Source organism: Malus sylvestris, chromosome 11 (assembly GCF_916048215.2).
Source record: "Malus sylvestris chromosome 11, drMalSylv7.2, whole genome shotgun sequence".
Lineage (NCBI taxonomy): Eukaryota > Viridiplantae > Streptophyta > Magnoliopsida > Rosales > Rosaceae > Malus > Malus sylvestris.
Genome location: NC_062270.1, coordinates 37,307,283 through 37,319,475, shown reverse-complemented (window position 1 = coordinate 37,319,475; position 12,193 = coordinate 37,307,283). Strand labels below are relative to the sequence as shown.

Sequence of the window (12,193 nt, the reverse complement as noted above, 5' to 3'; positions counted from 1 at the left end):
TGTAATAGTTGTGTGTTTGCATAAACCCTGGATCGGTTGATGTTTGTAACCAATGCTTGTCTTTGACATATATTTGATGGGCAAGAAACTTTCCCATTGAGTGTGTTTAGTTCTATTTCGTCAGCCCTACTGTGTGCATATAGAATACGTCGACGTTGGTTGTAGTAATATGTCGACGTTGGTTGTAGTTTTGTGCATGAATGTGTACGGATGTCCGTACATATACGACCATGACGATCATCACTACGCCAACCTCCAAGAATTTGACAATCTGCTTCCTCGAGTGGATGAGAGAGAGAGAGAGAGAGAGAGAGAGAGAGAGAGAGAGGCAATATACATTGGTAATTTGTGAGGTGTGTAGAGGTTGAAACAGAAACAGCAATGCATGAAAACAACGTATTGGTCCAGGAAAGTCATGTTGCAACTTACTATATACTAGTTGTGGATACTATGACTTTGGCGGCCGGCCAACTAGATGACGATCAAGATGAATTAAGATTTGAATTGGTGACCTTATTCTTCCGGCAACTTCAATACACAAATTAATCACCTATGACTTGATATACAGGGCAAGTTGATTACTACGTACTCAGCTACATATATTATAAAAAGGAAGAAAAAATTTGAGCAATGATCCTGAACTTTGGTTCAATTAGAGCCTTAGTCATTGAACTTAAAATATGTGAGTATTGTTCTTGAACTTGTTATAATGTGGAGCAATTGTCTTTTTAGCAAACTCCGTTAAAACTTCCATCCAAATTAAAGGGTTTAAAAAGGGAAAAAAAAATGGATAGAAATTCTAATAGAGTTAGCTAAAAGGACCATTGCTCTACGTTATTACAAGTTCAGGGACCAACGCTAACGAGTTTTTAGTTCAACAATCAAAGCTTAAATTGAGCTAAAGTTGAGAATCCATTGCTCCAATTATCTCAAAAGCAAACAATATTGTGTGTGAGAAAAAAAAAAATCTCCTCTTGGTCCATAATTAATTTCAAATTGGATAAGCTGGAATTTATTATTCTCTATGGTTAAATGACCGAAAGAGGCATAGTATCTGAAAGAATTACGAATACGGCCACTGACGCGTGCGCCATCAGTAACACTAAGAGCACTTCCAGCCATGTCAATTGGCTGGGGGACAGGCGAGAACAAAAGGCCTGAGGGCCTGTCAACTGGGTCCAGCCACAAGGGGCCGAGCTCGTGGAGAAGGCCCGAGCAGGGGGCCTGTCAATTTGTGACAGCCCCGGAGCCCGAGCTCCAAGCCCATTTTTTAATTTTTTCAGTCAGGCGCGTGCACCCCACTCGCGCGTGGGGGCGCGTCGCCCGACAACTTTTCAGAAAAACAGGCAGCTTTACAGCTTTTCACAGTTACCGTTGGGAAGCCACGTGGCTTCCCACGGTCTGTTCGATCTCAACGGCTCCTTCATTTGGACCGTTGGATCTCAACGGTAAAAAAAATAAAAAAAATCTGATTTAATATCAACCGTTCGATCTGAGATCAACGGTCGATATTAATATGCTTTATAAATAAAGAAAAAATAGTTTTAAAATTAAGAAAAGTTGCCGTTGTGACACGTGGCACAATCTGGAGTGTTGGAATTCAAAATTTTTAAATCCAACGGAAGAGATTAATTATTTGAATAAAAATTAAAAAAAACTAATATTTTATTGCCTATTGTCTGGGGGGAGGGCTCCAAGGGTGGAGATGCAAATGACAATTACTGTTCATTAATGACAGTTACTATTCATTTAAGGCAGTTACTGTTCAAAATGGTGGATTCAACAGTGGATTGCCAGGGAGAAGGTTCCATGGGTGGAGTTGCTCTAACAGTATTGGACGGACAAATTTAAAAATATAAAAAAAAAGTCCGTTGTGGTGGATAAATCGAACAAATCAAAATTATCAATTAAATCAAAAAACGACGACGACGACGACGACGATCATCTCTCTCTCTCTATCTCTTCCTTTTCTTTGAATTCCCTTCCGCTTCTCTCCGATCCGACGCCGCCACCGCCGCCCTACGGGATCTCTCGTTCCCAAAGAGAGCCTAGGGTTTCCAATTTCAAATTTCGAGCAATCCTGGGGGGTTTGGAAATTGGATTTTTCCAAAGTTTCTAGGGTTTCCTTTCAATTCGTGTTGAAATTTCTGAATTTGGGGTTGATTTTGTGATTGCTGGATCTGTGGAAATTGGGGAATTGAGGGGAGGGTGTGGATTTGGATAAGAGAGGAGGTTGGTGGTGTATGTGTTTGTGCTAGAACGGACTTTGGGCTCGTCGTTCGGACTGGGGCAAATGTGGATAGTTTAATTTTCTTCTTCTTGTTCTTCCTGGTGCAAAGATTTTGTATTTATAGCTTTATCAGTCGTCGTTTTCTTTTGGAGTTCGAATTTTGTTCGATTACTAGAAGAGCAAGAAGAAGATGATGCGTCCTGGTCACCAAAACAAGGTATCTTTCGTTATCTCTCTGTATTTTTTTTTTTTGGAGTTTTTGAAGAACTGTGTTGTGGTTATCATCATCGATTTGGTTGCTTAGAGAATGTTTTCCAGAATTTGGAAGATATCATTCAAAATTTAATGGGTTTATGATTTTCTTTAACATTTTTCTATGGGTTATGTAAAATTTTCATCATATTATACATATTTATAAGGTTAGTCATAAACCCAATTTGGTTTTTGGGTGGCATTGTTTTTCCAGTTTCCAGTTTCTTGGGTGAACTGTTCAATTGCTTTTTCTCTTGTGTTGTTTTGTTGATGCTACTGTTTTTGTAGTAATTATTACTTTTGGTACTATATATCTTGTTTTGGTCACTCCAATAAGCAGAATGGTTTAATTACTGAATGTGTTTTGAATATTCTTTTTTATATGGTGTTGGTACGGATTATGTTTTATTTTTTTGTTTTCTGTTTCTTTGTGGTGGAATTGCACTCAAAGCAAGGAATCTAGTCCCTTTTACAACTGTTAGATACTCCACCATAGCATACTGTTTTACTTTGCTCCCTTGTCTTCTGTCACCTGATTCTATTCTCCTGTTCTATTACTTTCTTCGAGGGCCATTTGAGTTTGTAGTTATTGCAATGTATATCTCGGTTCCTATGTAAACAAAAAGGGTCTCTTGGTAACTCTTTAACAGAACTTCAACAAACTGAGATATGTTAAGGAAACCTTGACCTTAGGAAGAAGCATTTGTTATGAAATCATTGGTGCTTTGTGACCGATCTTAAGCTGTTTCTTTCAGTTCATAAAAATTTGCTGGATTTTTTCTGCTTACCACCTAGTCGATCATAAAACTTATGTTATGACATTGTATTTTGTTGTAAAAAAGGAAGTTGCAATTTGTTGATTTTTGAAATTTATATATGCACGCTCATGTTTTTCTAAATCTATTTTTGCTATTTTCAGGAGCTGAAAGAGATGGACTTTTTCACCGAATATGGTGAAGCTAATAGATATAAGATTCTTGAAGTCATAGGGAAAGGAAGTTATGGGGTTGTTTGTGCAGCTATTGACACACATACTGGGGAGAAAGTTGCGATAAAGAAAATACATAGTATCTTTGAGCACATCTCCGATGCTATTAGGATCTTGCGTGAAGTTAAGTTGCTTAGACTTTTAAGACATCCTGATATTGTCGAAATTAAGCGCATAATGTTGCCACCTTCAAAGAGGGAGTTCAAAGATATTTATGTTGTTTTTGAGCTCATGGAGTCTGATCTTCACCAAGTTATCAAGGCTAATGATGACTTGACCCGCGAACACCAGCAATTCTTTCTTTACCAGATGCTACGTGCTTTGAAATATATGCATACAGGTGACTCTCCTATTTTTCTCATTTATGCTCATTGTTCTTTATTTGTTTTTTTCCATACATTGTTAAATTTCATAAACAATGCGTTTAAGTGCTGAATGTATCCATAGTTGTATTAATTCTTGAATGGTAGGTGTATTCTATTTTTAGTTTTTTGTTGTTTATGGAAAACCAAGGGTGAATTTCATGATAAGTATAAGTGTTTTTGGTTGCAGCCAATGTGTATCATAGAGATCTTAAGCCAAAAAATATACTGGCAAATGCAAATTGCAAGCTTAAAGTTTGTGATTTCGGACTAGCAAGAGTTGCCTTTAATGATACTCCAACAACAATATTTTGGACAGTAAGTAATTTTCAAGCTTATAATTTCCTTCAAAAGAATTTTATACGTTTCAAACCTGCTTATCAAATAATGTCATCTATGTTGCTTCTTTTGATGCATTTATAGGACTACGTGGCAACACGGTGGTATAGAGCTCCAGAACTATGTGGGTCATTCTTTTCCAAGGTATGGATTTTCTACCATCAATGACATATATTCAGATTTCAGAGCCAATGGCAATATAGTTAAATCATTCTCCATTTTCTTTCGACTGTAAAACTGGTTCTGTTATGATGTTGTATGGTTTGTTATTGACTTTTCTCTTAGGACAGTCTCCTGTGGAATTTCTACTTGTTTTAAATTTACTTGGTTTGACGTAGGTGAAATCATGCTTTTATTTCTGTCTGGAATGTCTTCTGAGTGCTTTATAGTAAGCAGTAATACTAGATTATAATAATTCTTGTTCAGGGAGGACTATTGAATTCTCCTGGAAGTTGTATCTGTCATTCAGGTAATTGTGTCAGGTTATGTCCGTTTCTCTGGAGTGATTTAAGTGCTTCATGAGCTTTCAAATTCTGGTTCCATGATCTGATTTTTGCTTGCATCTTGTTTGCAGTACACTCCTGCAATTGATATATGGAGTATTGGCTGCATCTTTGCTGAGGTATTGACAGGGAAGCCATTGTTTCCTGGTAAAAGTGTCATTCATCAATTAGATTTGATCACTGATCTCCTTGGAACACCTCCGCTAGAGACCATCTCTGGAGTACGTGCCTTTTATTCCCCTCTCTCTCTCTCACAAGCACACATGCATGTGTATTGCTGTTTTTCCCTAGTTACTAATGCCATGGCTATTTTCGCATTCAGGTTAGAAATGAGAAGGCAAGGAAATACTTGATGGAAATGCGGAGAAGACCTCCCGTGCCATTTACACAAAAATTTCCCAAGGCAGATCCTCTAGCACTCCGCCTATTACAAAGGCTATTGGCTTTTGACCCAAAGGACAGACCAACTGCCGAGCAGGTTTGTGTTATGTCTTATTGAGTGTGTTCACCACATGAATGTTTCCTCAACATGCGTTTAGCACAGTTGGGACTAAAACCTCTTTCTGTTTGTTTTATATAGGCACTAGCTGATCCTTACTTCAAGGGCCTAGCCAAAGTTGAGAGAGAACACTCTTGTCAGCCTATTTCAAAGATGGAATTTGAATTTGAAAGGCGAAGGGTCATAAAAGAGGACATAAGAGAACTAATTTACCGGGAAATACTAGAATACCATCCTCAGCTACTTAAGGACTACATGAATGGAACTGAAGGCACAAGTTTTATGTATCCAAGGTTGAGAGTTTACTTCTTAGCAATCCTATAATCCTATTACATTTTTTCTTGTTATATAGAATTTTCTGTTTCCATATATTTATAACATTTATTCAATGCAGTGCTATAGGCCAATTCAGAAAGCAGTTTGCTTATCTTGAGGAAAATGGTGGGAAAACTGGATCGGTTGTTCCTCCAGAGAGGAAGCATGTCTCCCTTCCACGGTATGTTATTTTCAAGTTCCTTTCATTGTAGGTCAATATTAGTCTTATGCTTTCATCAGTAAATATTTTGATTTTGAGAATTTTTCTTTGATTATTTATGTTTTTGTGAATGTGCGCATCTAATCATATTCCTTGTCTTCAGATCCACCGTTCACTCGAGTACAATCCCCCCTAATGCACAGCCAAATTTGCTATCATATGAGAACCGGCAGACAGAGGAGGCTTCCAGCAGTTTTAGAGTAACAGACGCTTCTGGAAATGCACCAAAGGTTTCACGGCCGCCGCCGAGGGTGCCAACAGGTAATCCACTGCCTTCTTGTCAAGCATTAGCTATGGGATGTGATAATACCTAGCTATTCTTATTTTAAGGTATGCAATTTCAAATTCAAAGTGGCAGAATTTATTACGATGTACTGATGATTTGTGATGAGGCAAAGTTGGTTTTGGAACCAATAATCCCTCTTTGTGTTCCCCAACACTTATTGTTATGGCACTGACTATGTCTAATAGTTAGTTTTGTCCGTTTTGTTTTTGCTTTTGCTCTAGTAGTATTACATTGGTGCATCTTTTCGTTTTGTTTTTGCTTTACCAGTGTTAATTATATTTCCTTCCCCTACAGCAAAACCTGGGCGAGTTGTTGGACCAGTTCTTCCATATGAGAATGGCAGAAATGTGAAGGAAACCTATGATCCAAGGACATTCTCTAGAAACGCAGTTCCTCCTCAGTCTGTCACTCCACACTGCTTCAGAACTCATACTGCCAATCAAGACAAGGCTGGAGCGGAGATGCGGAGGGATGAATCACATGCTAAACTGCAACCCCAGCCCGAACAGCGCAACTTAGCAGGAAAACCTTCACCGGGCATGGCCATTGAAGTCAACATGAACCCATACTACCCACCACCCACCAAAGTAGATCAATTAAACTCGATAGATTCCAAATTACTGCAGGCGCAATCTCAGTTTGGTCCTGTAGGTGCTGCAGCCGTAGCTGTAGCTGCTCACCGGAACGCTGGAGCTGTTCAGTATGGATTGTCTTAAGTGGTTTTAATGTGGGGATTCAAGAGGCGTGAGAGTCTTTAGATTTGAGGAGGGTGGAGTGGTTGTGTAATCCCAATTCTTTCCTTTCCAATTGTGCCTTCTGTAATTATGTGTATGCACTGTTGGATAATAGTAATTAATAATAAAGCTTTGTTTTCTAATCTTGTATATATATTGACTAATGATAAGGCAAATGATACTTGTAGAATAACTGAAATCATGCTATTGCCCAAACTATCCAAGCTTGAGGGCGTCGATGAGAGCTCTTAGGAGTCATCAGCTTGTTATTCCCGGCATACCTTTGATTCGTTGAGCGAGAGCCCTTCCACACGGGAGTCCTAGATCACTGTGGCCGACTTTCTTCTCTGTTCAACAAGTAGGTCTCACAGTCAGGCAAACTTATACAGTTACGCGAGGAAAGAGGCCCCTTTTCCCTTCACTCGATGTAAATTGTGCGCTTCACTAATATATGGCCCAAGTAAAAGGCTTTCATGTCAAAAGTGTTTTCAAAACCTTTGGGCCGTTCACTGTTCATTCCTGTTAAGGTTAAATATCCAACAGCAGAAACATGAGTAAGAGGCTGGGCCTTCAACAGGCCAACTGTTTAATTTTAGTCCAAACAAGGTGGTCAAGATGAAAACGTCAGACCAATCGAGTTTTTGGTTTTCAGAAACTACAAAGGCTTGTCCAAAACCTTCATTGTCTCCTGGTTGTCGCCAAAACTTTTTCTTTTCTTCCATGGGTAGGTTGAAGAACTCTTTTGAGTTTCTGTCTTCATTTTCTCCAACAAGGAAGAGCTCACACAGTGGTTTACCGACTGCATCATACATAGGTATGATGCCTTCACGATTGCTTTCTAATTGCGGTTAAAATTATTTAAGAACGCAGCGAAAATCATACGAAATAGCAAATTTGAAATACGTAGGCAAAGTGTTAAGTATAGTAGCCAACATGAATAGGGAAAAAAAAACTTGAATTAGAGTAATAATACACTTACTACCATTTTTTATACCACATTTGTATCATCTTTTTAATAGAGATAGAACCTACCAATACATATGGGTCATATCTTATAGAAAGATGGTACAAATGTGGTACGAATAACAATTTTGTTGAATTTATGTTGTAGCTCACTTTTATAGCCAAAGCTTTTAATCTCCGTGAAGAACTTACTTACAAATGGGACATCACTGTGGCAGCATCACAACTCAATTAAGTATTGTCGTGCAATTACTTGATTACATATTGTTGACCCTAAAAGCTACTTAGCCTACATGACGCGCAGGCCGAGCTTGGTCGACGAGTAAAATGAACGTGGTTGTGGTGTCGAATGCGCTGCTGACTTTTGTATCTGAGTGATCACGGCTGAGGAAGGGACTCATCTCGGCCTCTAGGTTCTAGAGTCTGAAGACAAGGCTGCTAGTAACTTCAAAGTTCAAATAAGGTTCGACTTTCAATATGCTGAACACTGAATAATTTAGTAAACACCTTACTTTGCCGAGAAGTCTAATGAGGGACCTTTTTCGATAAGAAGACCGAAGACTCCTTACTGACAGAGACTTGGATAGACAACCAACCGAACTCAAAGCAAGGCTATTACTCCAAACTAAAGGTGCTCTTTCATCGCCTGATTCTACAACACTAGGTTAATTCAAACTGAAGATGTTGCCGGTTGTCTATTCCTTAGTTATCTATTCCTGGAAGGAAAAATTGGAGGAGAGAGGGAGGGGTAGGATGAGCAAAGCAATAGGTAAGGCTGCCTGGAATTTGGGTTTTGTTCTGGTGGTGACCGTGTGAATTAAATACTCAGTTATCTATTCCTCTAAAATACATGATGCGTCTGATTTTTTTCCGTTCACAGATGATGGTGCTATCACTCTGTTGGTTGTTTTATGATTGTGCTTTTTTGTTTTAAAATGTGTATGTTGTGTGTGATGTACAAATTAGAGCAGAGGTTTGTACATGCGGTTTTAAATTGAGGGCGAGCCATAATTTTGTTATCAGAAAAAATTTGATTGAGGTTTCATCTGGTTGTGTTACGGTTGCGTAATCTGTGGTTCGCAGCGACTGTGATCATTTCCTGACAAATGTATGGAGCTGTGTTTTTTTTGGTGGGGAATAATGGTTGGTGATGTTAACAATGGATTGAGTCTTTCTGTTTGGTATGATTCTATCGTTGAACAAGCATGGTTTTAAAGTGGATGCAGATGACAATTTTGTTTGCACGAGAAAATGGTTGAGTTAGTGGTTTTTAATCGTTTAATTGTTGTGCCTTTGCTATGATCCATGTTCCAACAGTGTTTGATTGGCGCAAATAGATTTTCATTGTTGTTTCTAAGCTGTTATTTTCGTTGCTGTTCTGTGAGTTAGTGTTAATGGCTTTGCTGTGTTTGCGATTTTCAGGTACTTGGATCGTTGGACAGAGCACTTGGCCCTTTGGCTTTTGAGGTATATTTATTTGCGGTTGTTATGGTGGAATGTGCAATCGTTATGTCTTAAGTTGAGCCTGGTTCTTTAATAAAAACAACCAAATGTATTGACTTTAGCATGTGTTTCGTGTGAGAACAACAAGTTGTGATGTGTTTGTCGTTGTAAACATTATCAGCAACTTTGGTTTTTCATGTGTTTGCATGATAAAAACGGCTAATATATTGAGTTTGAAAATAAGGGTTTGGGGTTCACTGTCTTTCCATGTGTATAATTTTACCCCATTTTTCGTTTCTTTATAATTTCAATTATCTTTCAGCAACCTAATCTCTAAGCTTATTAAATTCATTGACCATGTGATTTTGGATTCAATCCAGAAGTTCCTATTTCTTAGATTGGTGTTGTCTGTTCCTTTTTGGTAGTGAGATTGGTAAATCATTGAATTTTACTAAAGGTATTTGACCTGCGTGTTCTGAACCTTTGAGGTCATTTCGTCTCTAAAATGTCCTCTTGGAGCTCTTATTGTGATCGTTCTTCTATTTCTTTTATTCAAAATGTTTTACATTTCTCATTTAATTTGTGTGCCTTTGCATATTTAACGGGCAATTTAATGGTATTTGGTCCTCGGATTTGTCTGTATTGCTAAAGGATTTAGTTTCATTGGAATTTTCAGAAACTTGGGTGATTAGGTGATTTTGGTTTTGGTTCTCTGATCAGATCTCTAAACATTCGCAGCCCTTTTGGTACCACGAGTTACACAGCTATACACAAGGTTACATGGTGGAACTCAGGTGTTGTAGCTTACAGCCACCAGGGTGATAGGTATATTTCGTTGCTTTAACCATTTTTGAACTTATAGATTTATTATGTTACATTGGTGCATTTGATGAGTGCACCAATTAAGATTTGGAACATTATATATGATGTTCATCTACATAATATATTTGGATATTTGGATATTTTATAATAAAATATAAGTTATTTGTCATAATAAATATAAATTCAACTAATTATACTAATTATGCTGATGTCATATATTTTATTATGTTTCATCGAACATTAAAGATATTCAGGTACACCAAGAAATGCCACTGTATTTGATGTCAAGAGAGAGTGGGAGAGGGAGGAGTAAGGATCGCTCGCTGAGGGTTTCGCAGTTGGGAGGCCATGCTGAAGGAGATATAGATAGAGATAGGAGAGGGAGAGGGAGAGAGGGAGAGGGAGACAGAGCGACAGAGAGAGAATGAAAGGGAAGAGTGGGGATCTCAGCACCATTGATGCAGATCCTTGATCTTCTTCGATCCCATCTCCGTGTTCTTCACAGTCTCAGCATCACTCGCCCACTCACTCACTCACTCACTACAGGTACAGCTCTAAAACTCTCGCTCACTCTCTCTCCACTGAAATTTGAAGGTGATTTTCCAACCCTAAATTGATTTATTTCATACCTTGATTTTATCTTAATTGATCTGCATATGTGTAGTATAGATAGTTTTATCTAATGTTGTAGAATCCATGTCCTATTCAGGAATTCTGAGATGGTAAAAGTTACAGGAAAAATTGGAAGGTATATAGAAATTCCAATATGAGTTCTCCTGTCGATTTGAGGTGGATAATACAAACGTTTATGTTTAAGATGATTTGTTTTTGTTTTTTGGGATGCTTATTTTCATCTGGAAACAAGGCTGAGCATCCAAAAGTTTCAATCTTATACCCATTATTCAATATTGGCTCAATAATCATCAATTTTCCTCTGACTTTGTTTATGAATTCTGATATATAATCAAGGACACACAGGCGCACCAATGCCTCCATTTTCCGGCGAAACATCACCACAGAACCACCACCACTCACTCCGTTCTGCTTAGGATACACATGAGAAGGCCTTTTACTGTGCAGTGGCTACTGCCACTGTTCATCAACTTCTCTTACGAGACTCACTGCTCCCAACCTGGGTAAACCACCCTTACACTCCTCCTTTATGTTTTCAATTTGGGACTCAGAATTCAAACTTGTATGTATTTTAGTTTTTCATACTTCTTTCATCCAATCATCATCACCCTTTCTGTTGGCTTTGCCGGCTAAAAGCGGATTCTGCCTTTGACGTCATCTGTTGAAAAATCTGAAATTTGGCAGGTTTGGTTTTACAGTGAGTTGTAGTGTTGTCGAGGCTTTGCCAGCTAAACGCGGATTCTGCCTTTGACGTCATCTGTTGAAAAATCTGAAATTTGGTAGGAGCTGGAATCATTGGAATTCGTTTTTTGTTGAGTTTGATTTTGTGTGAATTCATTTCGATGGATATCTCAAAATCACATTTTTATATTAAAAAATCAATCTTGATACTATTTATTTTACTCTTTATTTTGTCCTTATCGTTAAAACTCAAAGTTTTCAAGCTCTTTATTAGTTTTCCTTAAATCAAAAGGGATTGAATAAACACAACGGATATGTATTTAAAGTCAATCATATAACTTTGTGGACTAGATATTAAACAGATCTTTTTGAAGTAATTAACAAATTTGAGATTAAGTAAGATTGCATCAGGAAGATATTATGAGTTTTGCAGCTCATAAGGAAAAGTATGCGAGTAAAAGCTTTAAGTTTTGTATGACACATTATATTTTTGTATGGTAGTTGGTAGATATATTTTTTTCTATCTGAGATTTCTTATTGTTGTATTTATGTTAAGATTTCTTTTGCTAATTGATATTTTTCTATTTGTACATTCTCTTTTTGGGTGAACACTATTTGTACATTCTTTATATGCAATTTAATCTGTATATTCATGTTTTCATAAATTGATGAAATTTAGATTTTGGTTGAGCAACTTTCTAACAAAATGGAAATAGTCCAAATCGGCGTTTTGCAAGCTAAAGCAGGTAAATTTAAAAAACTCATGCTTGTACAAGCTGTTATATTTTGAACAACTCTATAGGTGTATATAGAGTTGTCAACAACTAATATATATTTTATGTGAATACTTTTCATATTTTATGTAAATAGTTTTTTTTTTTACATAACTACGATTGTGCTTACAACTCATTTAATCTCTTATT

At 37.5% G+C, this 12,193-nt stretch overlaps 1 protein-coding gene and 1 long non-coding RNA gene across 2 annotated transcripts; both read left to right on the top strand.

The window, feature by feature from the left end:
* Window positions 1-1,887: 1,887 nt before the first annotated feature.
* On the top strand, window positions 1,888-6,871 carry LOC126590031 (mitogen-activated protein kinase 19-like). The gene is made up of 10 exons (XM_050255508.1): window positions 1,888-2,447; window positions 3,402-3,810; window positions 4,023-4,150; window positions 4,256-4,315; window positions 4,746-4,895; window positions 4,997-5,152; window positions 5,255-5,466; window positions 5,568-5,669; window positions 5,812-5,969; window positions 6,289-6,871. Exons 1-10 carry the CDS (start codon window positions 2,421-2,423, stop codon window positions 6,708-6,710), a joined length of 1,824 nt encoding a protein of 607 aa, XP_050111465.1. The 5' UTR covers window positions 1,888-2,420; the 3' UTR covers window positions 6,711-6,871.
* A 4,228-nt stretch (window positions 6,872-11,099) lies between these two features.
* On the top strand, window positions 11,100-12,126 carry LOC126590048 (uncharacterized). The gene is made up of 2 exons (XR_007612037.1): window positions 11,100-11,273; window positions 11,373-12,126. It is a non-coding gene; the product is annotated as an uncharacterized LOC126590048 (long non-coding RNA).
* The last annotated feature ends 67 nt before the right edge of the window (window positions 12,127-12,193 follow it).